The 23,394-nt window shown below is 37.8% G+C and overlaps 1 protein-coding gene across 2 annotated transcripts in view; it reads left to right on the top strand.

The window, feature by feature from the left end:
- Window positions 1-23,394, top strand: part of MCM8 (minichromosome maintenance 8 homologous recombination repair factor) — a 46,104-nt gene that overhangs the window by 4,387 nt on the left and 18,323 nt on the right. For both annotated transcript variants that reach the window (XM_027559403.1, XM_027559404.1), the window contains exons 4-12: window positions 1,197-1,279; window positions 1,794-1,943; window positions 3,222-3,325; window positions 4,099-4,297; window positions 9,216-9,301; window positions 15,444-15,595; window positions 15,850-16,045; window positions 20,816-20,846; window positions 21,380-21,520. In XM_027559403.1, the coding sequence (XP_027415204.1) occupies window positions 1,197-1,279; window positions 1,794-1,943; window positions 3,222-3,325; window positions 4,099-4,297; window positions 9,216-9,301; window positions 15,444-15,595; window positions 15,850-16,045; window positions 20,816-20,846; window positions 21,380-21,520 (1,142 nt within the window). The remainder of the gene's footprint in view (window positions 1-1,196; window positions 1,280-1,793; window positions 1,944-3,221; window positions 3,326-4,098; window positions 4,298-9,215; window positions 9,302-15,443; window positions 15,596-15,849; window positions 16,046-20,815; window positions 20,847-21,379; window positions 21,521-23,394) is intronic.

Genomic DNA, 23,394 nt, shown 5'->3' with positions numbered 1-23,394 from the left:
ATCTTTCAGAGCTGTGCTCAGACTCTGAGGTGAATTAAGCTGGTTGCTGCTGGTAATTCTGGCAGGAGAATGGTTGGTGCTTGGAGTTGGGGGCTAGAACTGTAGCTATCCTCTACATCTGGAGAAATGCTGAAAAGAATTGTAAACAATGAATTCCTTTCTTCCTATCCTTCTACCTGCCAATACCTAAAGTTGCCTTTAATTGGCAGAACTTTACAGAAATCTGGGAAATGTATTGTGCAGATCTTAATAATAGAATCACAGAGCAGAAAATAGAAGGATAGGCTTAGAACCAAGAGACAACAACCAACAAAGTTTATGTAGAAACATAGTTAAGGATTTCTCCTTTATCGGTTAACTTCATATATCTGTGTGTATGGATTTGGAGAATTGTCTTTTCTATGGTCTTATAGTATTGTGGGCTTGTTATATCTCCCTCTAGACTGCACTGCTTGCTTCATACCACGTACTCAGTATTCATTTTGTGAATGAAGAAAGGGATTTACAAATGCTTTCCCTATTGAGAGTTGTGTTCTTTTTTTCTGTCATATGAGAAATGTTATGTTTCATAGTTGATGTGTCTTGTGTTGCTTTAGGATGCACTAGCCACCAATACCTGCAATATTTCCCTAGCAGTTAGCGCAGAACAAGGCGCCTTTGGCCAGTTGTACTTTGAAACTCCAGTCTCCTTCATTGTACTGATCGTCTGTGGGAGACCAACTCAAAAATGTTACAGAACTTTACCAAGTGGAAGATAACTTTACAGTTTTGGGACTGGAGTCAAGTTGTAACCTACCTACCCTGATCTCAGGAAGGGATCTGACAAATGGCTATTTGAACTAGTAGGATTTTCTTTGCAAAGAGATAAGAGTTTAGTCTGTGTGCTAAACTTTGGCTCTATCATGTAAGCTATTTGAACTAGTAGGTCTTACTAGGTGTCACATTTCATTGTAAAGATTTTCAGATATTGGTGGTTTTAGAGCTACTTCCTGTCTGCATTTCAGATTATGCAGACCTGAACTTGTTTTAGAATCTTAAGTTTACATTTTATACCAGTTCTAATCTAAATGTAATCAGAATGCACAGTGATTATAAGCCATCTACCATGTATATAAATAGTATTTCTTCTGTCTCATGAAAAATGTGCTTATACATTTGTGATTATTATTAGTCTGATGTCGTATTTGTTGGATTAGTTTACAGTGACAGCATTCCTTTTATTGAGAAGATTGAAGCATTTGAAAGTTTTTTCACAGAGCGTATTGAGTTATATGATAAGGTAAGGTTCTTGTACAACAAAGCTACTAGTCCACCTTTATGTGTCGTCTTATTGAACAGTGTATTTGAGGTGCTAGTAATTGTGACTATAGACAGTGGACTGCCTTGGCCCAGCTACCAGCTTCCCACTTACCAGCAGTGTGGACATTGGTGAATTACTTACTTTCTTTGTGCCTTAGTTTTCTTGTCTATTATTAGAGTATAATAGTATTAATACCTACTTCAAAGGGTTGTTAAGTGGCATAAGTCAGTTCCGTTCAGTTCAGTCGCTCAGTCGTGTCTGACTCTTTGCAACCCCGTGAATCGCAGCACGCCAGGCCTCCCTGTCCATTACCAACTCCCAGAGTTCACTCAGACTCATATATTTTAAATACTAGAACTGTGCTCGACACAAAACATAGAATACTTATTATCACCATATTAACATATATGCTTTCTCATAGTGTGTGATCGAATGCTCATGATAATTCACTCTGAAAAACCAATCCTTATTTTCATATCTTAATATTTTATAGGATGAAATAGAAAGAAAGGGAAGTATTTTGGTGGATTTTAAAGAACTGATAAATGATGATGAAATAATTAAACTGATACCAAATATAGCAAATGAATTAAGGGATACACCTGAGAAAACCCTGGCTTGCATGGGTCTGGCAATACATCAGGTAAATGTTTATTTTGTGACTTTTGTCAAACTTTAAAAGGAAGATTTCACAGTAACAGTACCTTCTCATAGACTAATTTTTATCAACAGACCTTTGCTAGAACTGAAAGGTTGCAGTCTGGTTAGAGGAAGACTTCGTAGGTGTGGGGGGCTTTATAATGGGTCTTAAAGTGTTACTGAGGACTGGACGTAGAGCAGAGGAGGTCAGGGTATCCGAATGAGGGTTCATTACAAAGATTCATCACAGGATTTATACACTGCTCGTGACCTAAGATTGGGAACCTTGACTGTTTTCAGACTCCTCTTGTTCATTAGTTCATATCTAAATTACCACATCCTTTCACTTTTATTTCTAAAGTGTCTCTTAAATCCACCTCTTTTCCATCTTTACAGTCTATTTCATCTTTCCTTAACGGTTGCCATACATGGTAAAACATGGTTTGTCCTTGGAAACCATGGTGACTGTTTCCTGCCAAATGACGCCCAAACCCTTTATGTGGCATTGAAAGCCTTCCATAACGTAGTTCAACTTCTCTTCCCACTCTGTATTTACTACTATCCAGCTAAACTGAGGTCCCTCTAGGATTCTCTGAGTCCTGTACCTCTTACACGTGCTGTCCATTTGGCATAGAATGCCCCTTGCCTCACATATCCAAATGTCTTGGGTCTAACTCAGTTATGACTCTGTGAAACCTTTTCATGACTCCTTTTCAAAACTCATATGGTTTTTTGGTCTGTATATCTTTATGGTAACAATTACAGCTGTGTATTCACATCTCATTTTTTTCAGAGTTGAGCCATTTTTTTCAGAGATGATTATTTTTTTCATGGCAGCATGCTGCTTTGTACACAAGTAGATGGTAAATATTTATTTTACCTAATGTCAAATGCCAAGAAAGTAAGTATTGGTTATTTCAGAAGTCATCTTTATTTCTTTATCTTAACATTGAATTTGAAGAAGTAGAAAATATTTTTTCACCAGAATACATCTAGAATGTATAGCTTTGGGGGCTTCTGTAAGGACTTTTAATACTAGGTTTAGTTGAGACAGAAAGTAGCAGACTTTCTGTCAGTCCAGGGACAGCAAAACCCCAGGTAAAACATAATCCACTATAAAATAATTGATCTTAATTAAATATCATAATTTTAAAGGGCAGTTAGAGTTCTGTTAATCTCTCTGAACTGTTTATATTCTAAACTTCATAGTCTCTGTAAAAGAGTTCTGCTTCAAGAGGATATTTTGTTAAGTAACTCTTAAGTAAATGTCTGTCTTGTCTAGGTATTAACTAAGGACCTCGAAAGGCATGCAGCTGAGTTACAAGCCCAAGAAGGATTGTCTCGAAATGGGGAAACAGTGGTTAATGTGCCACACATTCACGCAAGGTGAAGAATTTGCTGGTATTAAAGTATTATCACAATCAGGCACTGAAGCCTATTTAAGAATGAGAACCTCATTTTATAAAGTCAGAGAAATCAGTAAAAAGGGTATGACTTTATTGCTAACTCAGTGGTTATCATACCCAAGTGAACATGCTGAATTTAAAGAGATCATGATAGAAATAAACCTTTTCTGCCCAAATCAGTTGATATATGAGCCTGCAAATTTTTGTGTTAACTTTGGATGTATGCCTATCTAGACTCTGCTGATTACATTTAATAATCCCTGTAATACACTAAGTGGTGTAATTAAATTTTGTTCAAGTTATTAGATTTCTATTAAACACAGAACAAATGGACTTTTTTCTTGAATTTATCTGTATTGTATTACAAGATTTTAAATTCACATTGGAAGAGATGAATAAGGTGATCATCAGGTATTTTTGTTTTGTTTTTCCCCAGAATTTAAAAAAGACATTTCCTAATACTGCTTGAAAAAGAAGTTAGAAACTCAAAAATTGCTGAATCTGAGACTTTCCCTTTGGCGTTATTTTTTCCTTTTCCCATAGAGAACAGCCAATGGGACAAGAGTAAAAGGGAAGATTTAACTTCTTTTATTTTTAAGGATGACTTAATATTTGTAAAATTCCTGATATATGGGGTGATATGGTTTGGGAATTCCATACTAGCTTCTAAAAGGAACTTGTGAAAATACAGACAACCTCAACTTTGTGCTCACTGTGAGTTCATAGTAAATACGTTCCTATTTTTGTTTTTAGGGTGTATAATTATGAGCCGCTGACACAGTTGAAGAACGTCCGAGCAAATTACTATGGAAAATACATTGCTCTGAGAGGAACAGTGGTTCGAGTCAGTAATACAAAGCCTCTTTGTACCAAGATGGCTTTTCTTTGTGCTGCATGTGGAGAAATTCAGAGTTTATCTCTTCCAGATGGAAAATATAATCTTCCCACAAAGGTGATATCATGTTCTTTAACTACTTCATTGTTTTTAAAAATATTATTTATTCATTTATTTGGCTGTATCAGTTAGCTGCAGTAGTTGTGGCATGTGAGATCTTTATTGCGTCATGAATTGCATGGCGTGCAGGCTCCAGATCACAGCAGGCTCAGTAGATGTGGAGCACGGGCTTATTAGTTGCCCTGCAGCATGTGGGATCTTAGTTCCCTAACTAGGAATCGAACCCACATCCTGTGCGTTGCAAGGCGGATTCTTAACCATTGACCACCAGGGGAGTCCTGACTACATCCTTCTTTATCTTGATAAAGAAGACAAATCAGTGTACGGAAACCGTTTCCCAGTGTTTCTAAATACAGAGCTTATTTTTATTATTTTTGGTTTTTAAATTATAAAATACTTCAGGGTACAGAAAATAAAGAAATGAAACATCTCTACCCATCACTTAGAATTTACATTTTGCCAGCACCAGATATATCTTGAAAGATACATAAAGCATTACTGGTGTAACTTTAGTCTCTTTTTTACCCCTTGCTTGTCCCATTCCCAGAGACAGCCACTATCTTGAAGTTAACATGTATTCTTTCTGTTCATTTTTTTATATTTTAACTTAATAGGTACACTTATTGTTTTCTTCCCTTTGTTTTGCTGTTTGAAAGTGATGTGTTCCTTTTTTGTTAAACTATAGATTTTAAAACTACAGAAAATGTATAAATAATGTAACTAATATCTGTATGGCACCATTGCTGCTGCTAATTCGCTTCAGTCGTGTCCGACTCTGTGCGACCCCAGAGATGGCAGCCCACCAGGCTCCCCCATCCCTGGGATTCTCCAGGCAAGAACACTGGAGTGGGGATAGCACCATTATGAGTTGGCAAATATTTAGCTAATTTTTTAACAAAAAATGTTAAGTGTATTATAAAGTCTCTTTGTTTCCCTCTACAGTTCCATTAAACTTGTTCTACCCCTGGAGCCACTATTATGAAATCAGCATGTATTCTTCAAATCTACATTTTCATGTTTGATTATATATATGTATAGGATTTGTTTTGTTTACATAAGTGATATTCTGAAGGTAGCAAATTGCTACCTTTTTTTCACTTGGTTATTTTGGAATTCTGCCTGTTTTTTTATTATTATTTTTGGAGTACAATTGTTCTATAGGGTTGTGTTTCTGCTGTACAACATCATGCATCAGCCATTTGTATACATATATCCCTCCCACTCCTCATACCTGTCTTGATACATATCTAAATCTTTTCATTTACTGAGTGGAGTAAAGGAATAGTCACTGTTTATCCATTCTCCTGGCAGACATGGTGCTGTTTCCACTTTTTCACAATTACGAATGATGCCGCTGAGAACGTTCTTATACACGTCTCCTTAGCAGAGGAATTCCTCAGTTATATGATATGCTTAATTTTAACTTTTTAGGCTGTAGCCAAAGTACTTTCCAGAATGTTGGTCCCAACTTACACCCCTTCTGGTAGTATTAGGCTGTTACAATTTCCCCATATTTTCATTAACACTTAGTATTGTTGGGTTTTTTAATTTTTGCCAGACTGATGGGTATAAAATGGTATTTCATTTTTAATATGAATGTCTATGATTTCTGTTATGTTTGAGCATCTTTTCACATCTTTATTGGTCATTCAGTTACTTTATTGAATTTTGTTTTAATTTCTGTTCATTTTTCTGTTTATACTATGGATAGAAGTTTTTATGAATTTTAGATATTGAATAGGGTTCCCTCATAGCTCAGTTGGTAACGAATCCGCCTGCAATGCAGGAGACCCTGGTTTGATTCCTGAGTCAGGAAGATCCACTGGAGAACGGATAGGCTACCCATTTCAGTATTCTTGGGCTTCCTTGTGGCTCAGCTGGTAAAGAATCACCTGCAATGTGGGAGACCTGGGTTTGATTCCTGGGTTGGGAGCATACCCTTTGATTTCTTACATTATAGATATTTTCTCCCAGTCTTTAGTTTAACTTTGTGGTACATTTTTTGTTTTAGAGTTTTACATTTTGACATGGTTAGATTGATCAGTCTTTTTCCTTATGACTCTGTTACAAATGCATAGCTTAAGAAGGGCCCCTCACTCAAGCATTATAAGCATCGCTCTTAACATTTTCTTCCAATACTTTTAAAATTTAATTTTATTCTTTTTTTAACCCCAAAAACATTTTGTATTGGCGTATAGCCAATTCACAGTTGTGATAGTTTCAAGTGAACAGCAAAGGGACTCATCCATATATATATATATATATATATACACACACACACACACACACACACACACATACATATATATATGTGTATACACACACACACGTCTCCATTCTCCCCCAAACCCTCCTCCTATCCAGCCAATTCACAGTTGTGATAGTTTCAAGTGAACAGCAAAGGGACTTATCCATATATATATATATATGTACACACACACACACACACATCCATATATATATATATATATGTGTACACACACACACGCACACACGCACACGTCTCCATTCTCCCTCAAACCCTCCTCCCATCCAGGCTGCCACATAACATTGAGCAGAGTTCCATGTGCTATACAATAGGTCTTTCTTGGTTATTCATTTTAAATACAGCAGTGTGTACATGACCTTCCCAAAGTCCCTAACTGTCCCTTCCACCTGGCAACCGTAAGTTTGTTTTCTGAGTCTCTTTTCTGTTTTGTAAGTAAATTCATTTGTATCATTTCTTTTTAGATTCCATGTATAAGGAGTATCATATGATAGTTCTCCTTTTCTGTCTGACTTACTTCACTCAGTATGACACTCTTTAGGTCCATCCATCTTGCTACAAATGGCCTTATTTCCTTCTTTTTAATGGCTGAGTACTACTCCATTGTATGTATGTACCACATTTTTATCCATTCCTCTGTCAATGGACATTTAGGTTGCTTCCATGTTTTAGCTGTTGTAAACAGTGCTGCAGTGAACCTTGAAGTGCATGTATCTTTTCAGGCCATGTTTTTCTTCTTCCAGTACTTTTAAGTCTTGTATTTTCTATTTAGATCTTTCGTCCATCTGAAATTTAACTTTGTGAATGGCATTAAGCTAAGGATCTAATTTTATTATTTTAGGTGAAAACCCAATTGTCACCATTTCTACATTAATCCTTCTATTTCTACTGATGTGTAATATGTCATCTGTCGTACACTATACTCCTGTAGACACATGAATCTGTTTTATATTACTGTTCCTATACCAGATCTACATGGTCCTACTTACATTGACCTTATTAAAACTTTTAATAAGGTAGAGAAACTTGCCATACCTATTCTTCTTTTCCAGAGTTGCCGTTACCATCCTTAGACTTTAATAAGTTTAGCATTAATTACATTTTTACTCAGATTGAACTTCCTAAGGCTTCCTTCTCTTGTAGGAAGAACAGAATGTGTTCAGCTGTTGGTTCTGAATAATCAATAGTGTTGATAAATGTGTGGCATCTACTATTTGGGCTTAAGATTCAGGACTGCCTTTAGGTCAGAGAGGTCAGGTGTTTTTTTTTTTTTTTTAATTTTATTTTTGGGGCCATGCCATACAGCTTGCAGAATCTTAATTTCCCGAATAGGGATTGAACCCAAGACCTTGGAGTGAAAGTACAGAGTCTTAACCTCTGGATCACCAGAGAATTCCCTGGCAAGGCCAGAATTTAAATCCTAATTTAAATCAGATATTTTCTGTAAATATTATTTGACCAAGGTATTTCCATGCCCTATAATATAGTAGGTAGAAATGCTAACTTGTTATTCATGTGTCTGAACTTAAGTGAAGCAAAATGATCAGAAGGATGATTGTTCCAGGTGGTCTCTGTTATAGTCACTATTGCTGCATAACTAATCACCATAGTGACTCAAAATAACAATCATTTTATTATTTCACATGGTTTCTGTAGGTTGAGTTTTGAAGAACTGGTTGTCTTGGTATTTCTAAGTCTTGATCTCTTATGAAGCTGGATGGAACAGCAAGGGACTGGAGTGGCTGGGCGCTGGCCAGCATCTCTTCTCTATATTATCTTTCTCTGTGGGCTGGTTTTGGCTTCTCACACACAGTATAGTTGCTCAGGACACTCCTCCTGCTCACATGACTGCCGATAGCTTCAAGAGGCAGAGTTCCAGCTGACGGCAGGAATGGCTTTGCCTCTTGAGGCAGCCTTAGAAGTCAAACAGCATCACTTCGGTCACATTCAGTTGGTTTCAAAGTGAGTCACAAGCCTGTCCACATTCCAGGAGAGGGAAATTAGACTCCAGCTCTTAATAGGCGAGTGGCAAGGTTCTGGAAAGGTTTGAGGGGAGATATTGCAACCATATTTGGAAAACACAGTTTGCCACAGTCTCTTTATTTATAAATGCATCTTGAGGTACTTAAGTGATTTATGAAAATAAATGATTCATGAAAACTTGAACACTGACATGTTGAGGACTGCCTGTGTGGTACAATAAAAATATTATATTTAATACTATACAGATAGGGCAGAAAGAGATTAGATAGGAGAACTGGGGATTAAAGAAGACCAAGAAAGGCTTTTGAAAAAGAGAAGATTGGGGCTGGATGTGTGGGACTGGATATAAGTGAATGTTCAAGGATTGGGACAGTACTTGAATACAAAGGAACGAATAAGTGCTTGGTGTGAGAGGCATGTAAGGAGCCTTGCATACCCACAGCAGAAAGAATAAGAGCAGTAACCAAGAGAGACCAGGTGAAAAAGTGCCTCAAAAACAGAATCAGTAATAGAAGGAAATAGATCATTGCAGCTTTTAGCTCATCTTACTTTAATACTGTTCTGGGATCAACTTTTAAACGTACTAAATGAAGCATTTTAACTTGAATTTTCCTGAGATATGATTATAATTTAGCAAAATTTAAGTGTGAATTAATCTTGTTGCAGTGTCCTGTGCCAGCATGTCGAGGGAAGTCATTTACGGCTCTTCGTAGCTCTCCTCTCACAGTTACGATGGACTGGCAGTCAATCAAGTAAGCAATCAGACCATTAAATAAAAGGCAGGTTTTAGAGCTCTCATACTGCCAAGTAAATTTACAGTATTCCTGTATTATACTTTGATTCTTATGTGTAGAGAGTAATAAAGTATAAAAGGTTTATTTGGTGAAGAGTTATGTGTTGAAGTGATAATTATCTTTATTTGAGATTTGTTTTCTATCAGATTCCAGAAAGGATTTGATGGGCAAGTGTTTTGTCATTTTGCTACTGAGAAATTATTTTGTATCTCATTTATGTGACTCATTGAACTGGATTTACATATAAGCAAAGCTGTATGACAGATTAATGACAGACTACGGTCTGTGGGGTCACAAAAGTCAGACATGACTTAGCAACTAAACAACAGTGTTTCATTCCATAATGAAGATATTCTAGAAATAATATTGTTTTCAAGTTTTAAAATAGAGACTCCCTTAGAAATAGATATTTCATCTTATGTTCACACTATTCATGAGACGTTTTACTGTATAGGTATTTAAAAAAACTTGTTTTTTGTTTTTGAAAGTCAGATAGTTTATGTGTGTATAGTTTTAGTCTAACAGTTTATCCCATTTTTTTTCTGGCTATAGCCCTGTAACTCATTCCTAAATATAATGTAATGGATAGTTTTGAAGTCAGAGTGCTATCCAGGAAACTTCTAAGAACATGGGGGAAAAGTGAAGTAAATTGCTACCAAGCCCTGTCCTAGCTTGACATCCTTCTGCCCTGTAAAAACCAAGACCAATATATACAGTAATCAACTGTGCACTATACTGAGATCTTTACAAACACAGCATTTTATAGAAGACGAAATGTTTAAAACTCTTGAGTGTGATCTTGTGCCTTGTGAATGGGGAAGCCTAGTTTCCAGCCTGTGTCTGTAATACTTTCACCACTGAAAAGGGTAGTGAGGGCCTCAAAGGTGCTATGAGGTCCACATAGATCCATGGAAGATCCAGTGATTTAATTACATTATTATGGCTTTTAAGTGATTTTAAAGTCTCTTTGTTTTCAGGGAAAAATAGCAGGCTAAAAATAGGCGTAAGTATTTTAACTGAATTTGAATGATCATCTCCTAATTTTAGGAAATCAAACTTAGGAGTAGATGATTGAGAAAAAGAGGACATTTAAATCCTTTTTTTTTTAAATATAAATTTATTTATTTTAATTGGAGGCTAATTACTTTACAATATTGTATTGATTTTGTGTACATCAACATGAATCCGCCACTGGTGTACAGGTGTTCCCCATCCTGAACCCCCCTCCCACCTCCCTCCCCATACCATTTAAATCCTTTTTGTGGGTTTTTAAAAGGTATTACTCAAGTTCATTTTAAATGAGTCAGTTATAGTAAAACTTTGTTAATGCAATGTTAGCTTACATGATAGTTGTTTTAGTCTATTGATAAAATGATTTTTTGCCCTAGAAGAAAGGGCACCTTCTTGCCATTTACGGTAAATTCAGTTTCATTTTTTCCTGAGCCTTAGTTTGGATGTCCATAAGGAATTAAATTATAGTTTTTCAGCTAGCACTGAAATGTTTGGATGCATCAGGGTGACAGTTTTATAGTGCATATCAGAATCAGAAGCAGTCCCAGTTCTAGGAGTTCATCTGATGAAGACAGTCACAACACTTGCAGAAATTACTTGCTGAAGGTTCGTTTTCACAGTGTTGATGACCAAAAATTGAGAATAGCCTAAACATCTGAAGTTAATATTATAAGAAGGATGGTACAGTGAATTACTGTATAGCCACTAATTATGATGATGTAGGAGAGTGTTTCGAAATGACATCCAGAAATGTTTACACTAAGTTTAGTGATAAAGCAGGTCACAGAATGTTTTCTGCTATTAATATATAATACTGACTTTATTTATCTTTTTTTAAAAAACAACACTGTTAAATAAGACATGTTGAGAGTATACTGTTTGGGAAGTGAGATGAGGGTGATTGTTATTTTCTTCTTTCTGTTTATCTATGTTTTTAAGTTTTTCCAAAGGTGCCATAGAAATAGGTGTTCTTTTAATAAGAAAAGTCTAAAATATACTTTTTTTAAAGCAAAGTGATCTTAGCATGTTTGTGTCATTCTGATGCTTCTCATTGCAGTTCACCAGGATTTTAATTGATTAATTTACTTTTGGCTGTGCTCAGGCTGTCTCTAGTTGTGACGAGTGGAGGCTACTCTCTAGTTGTAGTGCGTGGGCTTTTCATTTTGGTGGCTTCTCTTATTGCAGAGCATGGACTCTAGGCATTCAGGCTTCAGTAGTTGTGGCACGTGGGCTCAGTAGTTGTGGCTCGTGAGCTCTAGAGCGTGGGCTCAGTAGTTGTGGTCCATGGGCTTAGTTGCCCTGTGGCATGAGGGATCTTCCTGGACCAGGGATTAAACCCGTGTACCCTACATTGGCAGGCGAATTCTTAACCACTGGACCACCAGGGAAGTCCCAGTTTGGCAGTTTTTAAATGTGCTTTGAGAGTGAAGGTAGTGGGTAATTGTGCAGTCGGGTTTGTGCTTACATTCATCATGTAAGTGATTAGAAGGTTTTAAAATAATGCATATTAAATGTTTTAAAAAACTTAATCAACATAGAAGGTCACAGTTCCTACAACTTCTTGTCCTATACATAATTCTAGATAGCATTATCATGTCTCTTTTTTCACTTTACTCATCCACTCTGTGAGCTGAGGACATTAGAGACATGGTGAGAGAGTAACAGGCAGGAAGGCCAGGGGTCTCCAAACAGAGGAAATAGGCTGCAAGTGTCCGACATTTTTATCTCTCTTGACCGCAGGAGGAAACAAACTAGCGATATTTTTTTCCTTCTCTATACAAATTTAAAAGGAGGTTTCTCTTAAAATACTGTGTTGCCATAATGACACCTGGTTTCACCTGAAGTTAACTATTCTCAAACCTTGAGTTAACCAATGCATTTTTCTTATGGAAATGTTTGTCCTTAAGCTATGTTCGGAGAAGGCAATGGCACCCCACTCCCGTACTCCTGCCTGGAGAATCCCGTGGACGGAGGAGCCTAGAAGGCTGCAGTCCGTGGGGTCCCTGAGGGTCAGACATGACTGAGCGACTTTACTTTCACTTTTCACTTTCATGCATTGGAGAAGGAAATGGCAACCCACTTCAGTGATCTTGCCTGGAGAATCCCAGGGATGGGGGAGCCTGGTGGGCTGCCGTCTATGGGGTCACACAGAGTCGGACACGACTGAAGTGACTTAGCAGCAGCAGTAAGCTATGTTAATGTACTATGCATTTACCCCAAACTCTGTCTTCAAGTTCCGCCTAATGGCTCAGAACCTACTTGACAAAGCAGTATGTTATACTCATTGTTCCCCTAATCTATGTAAATAAAACTATTTGTATGGTAATCTGCCCTTCTACAAGATTCAAGTCAATTGTTTTATGGCCCAGGATGAATTGTCTGGTGCCAAGATTATCCCAAAATACATCTTATGGATGAGGGACCTGGTGCCATTCTGAGTTTTAAGACATTCTTTTATTAACAGACTGCTAATGACTATATAACATCCAGCTGAAGACTAGCAGGGGGGTACTCTTTCTGCCCCCTTCTGATGCCTATGTCAGAAGCTTTCTCTATCTTCTTTATACTTTAATAAAACTTTATTACACAAAAGCTCTGAGTGATCAAGCCTCGTCTCTGGCCCCGGATTGAATTCTCCTCCTCCGGAGGCCAAGAATCCCGGCGTCTTTTTGTGGGTCAACAACAACCTTTCAATGGTACCTGCTTTCCCTTCTTCCCCTTCCACCTTTGGACTTTTTCCAGCTAAAATGTTATTTTTAAATTGTCCAGGTTTCCTTCTGTTTCTTAATCAGAATTATCTGTTATATTTTATTCATAGGTCATATCTGATAAAAACCAACAAACAGCACTTATGTTTTTAATGATAATGTAAATATTGTTCAACAAAGAATCAACTCAGGTGATCAGATGCCAAGAGAAGGAAATGTAATTTGTGTAATTGGGTTGGGTTGTTTTGTTGGGCTTTTTCCCCCCTTAAAGGTAAATGACCAAGCATCAAAATCAAAATGGATTATCTTTGGCACTTCCCTGCTGGTCCAGTGGTTAAGAATCTGCCTTCCAATGCAGGGAGCGTGGGTTTGATCCCTGGTCAGAGAACTAAGATCCCATGTGCTATGGGACAGCTAAGCCCATGGGCTGCCACTACTGAGCCCCTGTGCCACAACTAAGATACAGCCAAATAAATTTTTTTTTAAAGAGAGAATGTTTTTAAAAAATGGATTATCTTTTCTCATGCTTCACTGAATTATTTCATATTTTAACATGCTTCATATTTGGACTTTAATCTTGTTTAGCACTTTTCCAACTCTTTGTAATCTTTTTATTTATGGTGTTCTGGAAAAGTTTGAGTCTATCTGATCATGTCTTCATTCTGCTTGACACTCTTTTCCACTCTAGAATATCTCCTTTCTGTTTTCTCTCTTTGTACTTCCCTTCAGGTTTATCCATTTAGTTGCTTATCCTTCACCCTTGCTTTTTTTTAAAAAAATATTTATTTAACTGCATTGGGTCTTATTTGTGGCACATATGCTCTTTGTTGTGGTGCCCAAGGTTCTCCAGGCACTAGGGCTTCCCTCTAGTTGTGGCTCTTGGGCTGTAGAACACAGAGGCTCAGTAGTTGCAGCATGTAAGTTCTCTAGTTTTGCATGTGGGCTTAGTTGCTCCATGGCCTGGGATCGAACCCATGTTCCCTGAGTTGCAAGACACGTTCTTAACCACTGGACCACCTGGGAATCCCCCCATCCTTTGTTTTATGTTCTTCTCTAGATTTCTTTGTTTTTTTGCTTGTATCCCTTCTGTAAATGTTTGCTTTTTATATACATCTTTAACTTTCCAATACTTTGGTCACCTCATGCGAAGAGTTGACTCATTGAAAAGACTCTGATGCTGGGAGGGATTGGGGGCAGGAGGAGAAGGGGATGACAGAGGATGAGATGGCTGGATGGTATCACCGACTTGATGGACATGAGTCTGAGTAAACTCCGGGAGTTGGTGATGGATAGGGAGGCCTGGCGTGCTGCAGTTCATGGGGTCGCAAAGAGTCAGACACGACTGAGCTTCTGAACTGAACTTTCCTGATTTCACACCTGTGTTTTCCAATAGTTTCTTTTTTATAGCAGCTTATTCTTGTTTTGTGAAGGTAATGTTTTCTCAGAAACTGTTAGCTTGTTTTGTTTTTAATGCTCCTCTCCTTTTTGAATTGTTGCCATTTCATCCTCAAATATCTGATGAGGAATGAGAAATTTGAAGTAGGTAGGTAGGTTTCCTTTGCTATTTCTTGGGTAGGAGTTTTTCTTCAAAAAGCCTCATCACTGGATAGAAGGTACGGTTTTGACTATCACCTTTTGCTTTATGAATGTGTTTTTTAATTTGATTTGGGCTCCTCAGGTGCCAGAATGAGGAGCCTTATGTTGGAGCTCTGACTCCCCTCTGGACACTTTATCTACCTTCACAGAGTAGATGGTCTGTTTCCTTGAAACAGTGCTCTGGTTTTGCTGCGTAGGGAGGCCTGATGGCTCTGGTGGGGTGCCCTCATTCTTGTGCCTTCCTGTCTACCCACCTTCCAAATAATTTCTGAATAGCTATTCAGTGACTTGCTTTCAGTTGATTATCTTGTTTTGTTTCAGCCATCCACTCCCAGTTTTCATTCCTGCCAGCTCCAACTTAGAAGGCTCTCTGGGGCTGAGAACATTGGCTCCCACTGCTCTTGTACCTGTGTAAATTTTTCCTGTGTGTATTCTGGAATTCACCTTATTTTATCCATCAATACTTTTCCATTTTCTATTTTCTAAAATTTCATATCTCTTACTTGTTGATGGCACCTCCGCACACCCCCAAATTTCCCTTCACTCTTTGAGTGACTGTCATCTTGGTGCACATTTTGATGGGAAGGTAGGCTAATGCATGTGCCTATTCTGCTATCTTTAATTGGAAATTGCCAAAGTAGTTTTAGATATACTGTTGAACTTTTTTAAACTAAAGAACTGCCCTTTATCTAGCTTAGCACCATGTGGACCCTGATTAGTTAATATGTTGAAGAAATAACCTAGAGTCAGTATAAGTCCTGACTGAAAACTGTTTAACTTTTTAGAATACAGGAGTTGATGTCTGATGATCAGCGAGAAGCAGGTCGGATTCCACGAACAATAGAATGTGAGCTTGTTCATGATCTCGTGGATAGCTGTGTCCCAGGAGACACAGTGACTATTACCGGAGTTGTCAAAGTCTCCAATGCTGAGGAAGGTGTGGTATGACTTTCCTCAATCTGACTGTCTCTCAGTAGTTTGTCAGCATTCATCTTTTCCCTTTTAAAGATATTTCTGAATTTCCAGCAGTTTAAAGAACTCTTTGATTCTTATATAGGTGACACTTTAACTCTAAAATAAAGGTTTATTTAGTAATATAACTCACCATGCCTTTCTTTTACATTCTACTTGAATCTCTGTAGGGAAAATGAAAATACCAATTACTGTATTTTTGTACTTTGAAATTTACAGGTTCTCGAAATAAGAATGACAAATGCATGTTCCTTTTGTACATTGAAGCAAATTCTGTTAGCAATAACAAAGGACAGAAAACAAAGGCTTCCGAGGATGGATGTAAGCATGGAGCATTGATGGAGTTCTCACTTAAAGACCTTTATGCCATCCAGGAGATTCAGTCTGAAGAAAACCTGTTTAAACTCATTGTCAAGTATGTATGAGATTATCTCAAGTTTTATTTTATCATGTGCATGTTGGGGGTGCTTTTGGCTACCAGTAACTGAAAACCAGTCAAAATGGTTGCAAATTACAATTCATTAGACATCTTTAGACCTGTGCAGCCAAGTCACTGAAAGGATACTAAAGGGTGAACTGTATACATAATATTTAAAGAAGGGATAAAATTTCATATTTTATTTCTATTCATATTTTATTTCTATTCATATTTGAACTGAAATTTCATATTCAGTTCAAAGAATTAGAATACATAAGGCCATATATGAATATATGAAGTATTATGTTGACTATAAAGAAGTATTTTCCATTCATCAATTATATAATCCTATTCATACAAACAAAAAGGGCAGGGTGGAAGAGATATAATTCAGCTATTTACTCATTTTTGTATAGCCTGTGAGCTAATATTGGTTTTTATGTTTTTTCATGACTGAAGAAAATCAGAAGAAGAATATTTCATGACATACAAAATTATGTGAAAGTCAGATTTTGCTGTCCAAAAACAGACTTTTATTGGAACACAGCCACACTCGTTCATTTACATAGCGTCTGACTGCTTTTGAGCTACAGTGACAGAGTTGAGTAGACGTGATAGAGATGGGTCACAGATATTTACTGTTTGTACCTTTACAAATAAGATTGCTCATCTCTAGTTGAAACAATAAGGAAAATTTACTATCTCACATTAACTGGTTACTCAACAGAAGAGTCATGGGGCAGTGAATTCCAAAGTAATTTCAATTAGTTGTATGTAGAGCAGAGGGTTGCTTGTTTACTTTTAGAAAGCAAGAAAGAGAGTCATATAGAAGTCACTTACTATTGAGAAGTATTTCAGAATAGTTTTTATTTCTGTTATTGTCCTGCAATAGAGAAGAAACAGTGTAGAGGTACTTTTGCTATAGTGGTTACAGACTTTTTTAGGGAGATATAAACCTAATTTGGAAAACTCAGCAGTGGCCACAGGACTGGAAAAGGTCAGTTTTCATTCCAACCCCAAAGAAAGGCAATGCCAAAGAATGCTCAAACTACCGCACAACTGCACTCATCTCACACGCTAGTAAAGTAATGCTCAAAATTCTCCAAGCCAGGCTTCAGCAATATGTGAACCGTGAACTTCATGATGTTCAAGCTGGTTTTAGAAAAGGCAGAGGAACCAGAAATCAAATTGCCAACATCCCCTGGATCATGGAAAAAGCAAGAGAGTTCCAGAAAAACATCTATTTCTGCTTTATTGACTATGCCAAAGCCTTTGACTGTGTGGATCACAAGCAACTGTGGAAAATTCTGAAAGAGATGGCAATACCAGAACACCTGATCTGCCTCTTGAGAAATTTGTATGCAGGTCAGGAAGCAACAGTTAGAACTGGACATGGAACAACAGACTGGTTCCAAATAGGAAAGGAGTTCATCAAGGCTGTATATTGTCACCCTGTTTATTTAACTTCTATGCAGAGTACATCATGAGAAACGCTGGACTGGAAGAAACACAAGCTGGAATCAAGATTGCCGGGAGAAATATCAATAACCTCAGATATGCAGATGATACCACCCTTATGGCAGAAAGTGAAAAGGAACTAAAAAGCCTCTTGATGAAAGTGAAAGTGGAGAGTGAAAAAGTTGGCTTAAAGCTCAACATTCAGAAAACGAAGATCATGGCATCCGGTCCCATCACTTCATGGGAAATAGATGGGGAAACAGTGGAAACAGTGTCAGACTTTGTTTTTCTGGGCTCCAAAATCACTGCAGATGGTGACTGCAGCCATGAAATTAAAAGACGCTTGCTCCTTGGAAGGAAAGTTATGACCAACCTAGATAGCATATTCAAAAGCAGAGACATTACTTTGCCAACAAAGGTTTGTCTAGTCAAGGCTATGGTTTTTCCTGTGGTCATGTATGGATGTGAGAGTTGGACTGTGAAGAAGGCTGAGTGCTGAAGAATTGATGCTTTTGAACTGTGGTGTTGGAGAAGACTCTTGAGAGTCCCTTGGACTGCAAGGAGATCCAACCAGTCCATTCTGAAGGAGATGAGCCCTGGGATTTCTTTGGAAGGAATGATGCTAAAGCTGAAACTCTAGTACTTTGGCCACTTCATGCTAAGAGTTGACTCATTGGAAAACACTCTGATGCTGGGAGGGATTGGGGGCAGGAGGAGAAGGGGACGACAGAGGATGAGATGGCTGAATGGCATCACTGACTCAATGGACGTGAGTCTGAGTGAACTCCGGGAGTTGGTGATGGACAGGGAGGCCTGGCGTGCTGCGATTCATGGGGTCACAAAGAGTCGGACATGACTGAGTGACTGATCTGATCTGAAACCTAAGTTAGAATCTTGCTTCAGCCACTTCCAGTTGTAATCTGGGGCATTTAATTTCTCCTTCATTTTTATCTTCTAAAGTAGAAATAATAACACCTGCCTCAGAATGTTGTTCTAAAGATTAAATGAGATTTCATTATATCCTTAACATGGTTAACACAATGTGCTGTTATTTTGGCAGTTTTTTGGATAATTTTGAAGAAATAGAAAATGAGAGACTAGATAGTAGATATACCAAACAGAGGTAAGGAACTGAGATTTTGAAGTGCATTGTATTAGAAAAATAGATCTTGTCATTTAGCCTTTGGGCTCTAGGAGAATTTGACACTTTTTTCTTTCTGCCTTTAATATGTTAATTAGCAAGTTGGGAAAAGTATAGATTCCTTGAGGGTTTTTTGTTCTTAAACCCTCAAAGATATCCTTTGAATAGATAGCCATCCAAACCCATCCTGATAGATAGGGTGCCCTGACCTAGGGAGACTCCGGTGATCTGGTGGTAAGTGGTGGAGTGGTGAGTGGTCTGTAGCAGGTGGCCACGGAACTCCCTGGTTGAGGATCAAAACACCTCTTGGGTACCTCTTACCAATTAAAATAACAATGAACATGTGCGGTGGTCCTTTTTTCTGCCATACTTAATGAAGTACGTATGTTAGTATGAAAAACTTGGGTTTCCTTCCTACAGTTTGCTTTTACCTTTTAGTTCTAAATCTAGAATTTTTCTTGGCTCTCCATTTGTTAATTTTGCAGGGATTGGCAAACTAGGAAAGCTGCCTATTTTGGTAAATAAAGTTTTATTAGAACACAGCCCTACCCATTAATTTGCAAATTATTGATTGTTGCTTTAATGAAAGTTGGGTAGTTAGGACCTAGACAGTAAAAGTGAAACTATTTATTTTCTGGCCCTTTATGAAAAATGTTGTCACCCCTTCAGTTCAGTTCAGTTCAGTTGCTCAGTCATGTCCGACTCTTTGCTACTCCTTGAACCACAGCACGCCAGGCCTCTCTGTCCATCACCAACTCCCAGAGTCCACTCAAACCCATGTCCATTGAGTTGGTGATGCCATCCAACCATCTCATCCTCTGTTGTCCCCTTCTCCTCCTGCCTTCAATCTTTCCCAGCATCAGGATCTTTTCCAATGAGTCAGCTCTTCACATCAGGTGGCCAAAGTATTGGAGTTTCAACTTTAACACCTGTCCTTCCAATGAATATTCACGACTGATCTCCTTTAAGATGGACTGGTTGGATCTCCTTGTCAACCCTTGCTAGATTAACAAATGGAAGCCTTTGAGAAGAGAATGGAGAAGACAAATAGAAGGCTGTTTTAGTTTAGGTTCCTTCAGAAACAATGATTTGCATAAGTGTGGTTTACTGGGAGATAATCCCCAGAAATACTGAGAAGGGAATGAGAAAGTGAGACAGAGAAGGGAGGCAATCAGTGTCTGGTGCCTTAATGAAGGCTTAATCTTTTCTGAGGCCTCTGGGACACTTGACTAAAGACCTAGCCTCAGTATTTTTCCATTTAAGGGTCTAGATTTGGAGCTGCTCCTGAGAATATTAGACATGCCAGCACTTCTGTTCTGCCCAGCCTGCCTGCTGCTAATGCTTCTGCAGCCGTAGAAAGCCTTTTGGCACACAGATGCAGTTGCTTGGTAGGAGGTGAGCAGTGATCTGCAGGAGCATGCTGAACAATATTTGCCAAGGGGATATGGCAGGATACCAACTTTGTGTTTACATATATTAACAGAGAGAAAATGATTCAGAGTTTATTCCTGATTGTATGTCTCCCACCCTGTCCTTTTTGTTCCTGTTTATACAACTGACAGATGTGAGATACTTCTTTATATTAAATATAATACTTGATATGTTAATATATGACCTTATTTATTCTGATTCTTTCAACTGAAAAAATGAAATTTTATTCTTTCTTTAAATATTGTGTATTCAGTTCACCCTTTAGTCTCCTTCTTTCAATGACTTGGCTACACAGGTCTAAAGATGTCTATTCATATAAAAGATAATTCTTTACCCTAAAGTATTAGGGTGCAAAATAACCCATAATCATAACACATGATTATAATTTTTTTTTTTTTTTGCCGTGCTACACTGCATGCAGAATCTTAGTTCCCTAACCAGGGATCAAACCCCTGATGCAGTATCTTAACCACTGAACTGTCAGGGAAGTCCCTATGATGCGTTTTAAAGGCTAGTAATGTAAATGCTTTGTAAGTACCCTGTCTCCCTTACATAGACACAATTTCTAAAGTATTCTTCCCTTTATAGATTCATCAAGAATTTTGATAAATTTATTGTTAGAATAAAGTTTCTTGAGCTGTTTGGTACTAAGTAAAGTAAATTAAGCAGATTGTAAAGTAGATCTTTATCACCTGAAAATGTGAGTTAGAATTTATGAATTGTATTCTGTTTTTCAGCTCGCTTTGCCCTGTCATTTTTGGTCATGAAGTAAGTATTTTACTTCATTTTACTAAAAAATACATAAATTTAGCAAAAATAGAATATTAAGATTTTACAAAAAATAGTAATTTCTGTTGGCTAGTTATTCATAGTTTAATATGAATCATTATTCTCCATAAATGAATGATGTGACAGAGAAACCACAGTTCCTTATAAGATAGAACTTCCTACCAATTAGAGTTAGTAGGAATGGACTTTTTTTAAAGTGACTCTGGACACAGTAGATGGCAAAGCAGAAGCTAACCAATACTTCTCAGGTTTGTGGAATGGATTCAATGCCTGGCAAGGTAGGTCTTTACTTGGTGACTTTTACGATACCTTATTTTATATGCTTTCTAATCATTTACATTAAAGAAGTGTATTTTTAGACTTTTCTTAGGAAAAGAGAAAAGCAAAATGCAGTCATGTTTTTTTAAAAAAAAATCCCCACACAAATGTTTTAAATATAGGAGGAGCACCCCTTTTGCTAGTCATCTTTGTTTTTCTTTCTTGTTTTTTCTCTCTCTTCTTTCACATTTGAGCTTGTTAAAGCAGGTTTGGCATTAGCACTCTTTGGAGGAAGCCAGAAATATGCAGATGACAAAAACAGAATTCCAATTCGAGGAGATCCCCATGTCCTTGTTGTTGGAGACCCAGGCTTGGGAAAAAGTCAGATGCTACAGGTAAGAAATCAGACATTTAGGATTTGACCTTTTGCTTATAAAATGCATGAATAATTCACTAATGAATTTTCCTAAAACATGGGGTATTTGTATTCCAGAGGATATCATTTGTCAAATAGTGTGAGTGAGTTGGGGGTTTGTGTGAGTAACTTGTATCTGACCATCCTTTCACATTGAGCCAGTCTCCTGTCACACAGGCTGTACAAGCATACTGCTCTGTTAAGATGTCAACTATTGTAAAATATTAACCATTTCCCTAACCCCTATTTTTTTTATTTAAAAAAAAAATACAATTTCTTTCTTTTCAAAAATATTTATTTATTTATTTGGCTGTACTGGGTCTTAGTTGTGACATTCAGGGTCTTCGGTTTTCACTGGGGTATGTGGGATCTTTAGATGCAGCAGGCAGGATCCAGTTCCTTGACCAAGAATTTAACTTGGGGCCCCCCCTGCCCTGCATTGGGAGGATGAAGTCTTAGCCACTGGACCACCAGGGAAGTCCCTCTAACCATTTTTTGTATGCAGCATTGCTATACTAGTCTTTATTGTTGTGACCTTACCTATGAATAGAATAGTTCAAGAAAGTAAAGCAGGCTCACCCAATATTTCTTTATACAACTATATAAACACTGAATTCGGCTTTAAGAATAGTCTGATAGAGGTCAATCACATCCATCTCCACTGCTTCTCTCTGAGTCTAAAACAAGGGAATTCCCATGACCAATATGTTGTTGGTCCCCAAGATTCTAGCTCTGCCCATCAGAGCCTAGTAGTTCTCCCCGTGCTGCCCTAGAAGGTGCAGCCTTTGGAATGCTTGTGCTTGGAGTGACACCTGCCAAGCCAATGTAAGAATGGTTAGGAACCCTATCACTATCAGCTTTGGAGCTTTTTGAAAATACTGTGGCCTTCCCCAGTATTAAGAATTAAGAATCTCTTGGTTAAGGATCTTAGCATCTATACGTTTATAACCACAGGTGATTCTGAAGTGCAGCCAGAATTGAAAACTCTGGTCTCCTCATTGTATTAATAACCTGTCCATCAGGGTCATTATTCCCTATGGCTGAGTGTTAAATTAGTTATTTTTTTTTTTTCTATTCATTTAAAGTTTCATATAAATCACAACTAGTTTATTGTGTTACAAGCTAACTGGGTGGTGCCTAGAAAGGGACTTTGGGAATGCTAGTTATGTTGTTTCTTGATATGGGTGTCAGTTGCATGGAAATTTGTTGCTAACTGTACAGTTATATGTACTATAATTATGTACATTATATTTAAATAAAAAGTATACTTCAAAAATCAGTTATTTTAATTTCTAATCTGATATTTTTTAAATCCTGTGTTTTCATATTTTGTTTTGGCCAGTTGGGCCAACTTGTTTTTATTCTGTTCTGAACCCTTGCTGCAAACCTGGTAACTGAGACACAGAGTATCCAGTTATAGGTGAAACAGAGTAGATGGTAAAAATGAAAACAGTATACTTAGGTAAGGTATGCGGGTAAAAGTGTGTGTGGGAATCTGAATTTCATTTAAGTCTGCTAGCCCCACTAAGCCAAAGTTTTTAAAAATTAGGCTAATACTAACAGTTATGATGGAGAAGACTCTTGAGAGTCCCTTGGACTGCCAGGAGATCCAGCCAGTCCATCCTAAAGGATATCAGTCCTGGGTGTTCATTGGAAGGACTGGTGTTGAAGCTGAGACTCCAATACTTTGGCCACCTGATGCGAAGAGCTGACTCATTGGGAAAGACCCTGATGCTGGGAAAGACTGAGGGCAGGAGGAGAAGGGGACGACAGAGGATGAGATGGTTGGATGGCATCACCGACTCAATGGACATGAGTTTGGGTAAACTCCGGGAGTTGGTGATGGACAGGGAG

The sequence above is a fragment of the Bos indicus x Bos taurus genome, chromosome 13, assembly GCF_003369695.1.
Source record: "Bos indicus x Bos taurus breed Angus x Brahman F1 hybrid chromosome 13, Bos_hybrid_MaternalHap_v2.0, whole genome shotgun sequence".
NCBI classification, from domain to species: Eukaryota; Metazoa; Chordata; class Mammalia; order Artiodactyla; family Bovidae; genus Bos; species Bos indicus x Bos taurus.
This window is presented reverse-complemented; position numbering and strand designations above follow the sequence as displayed.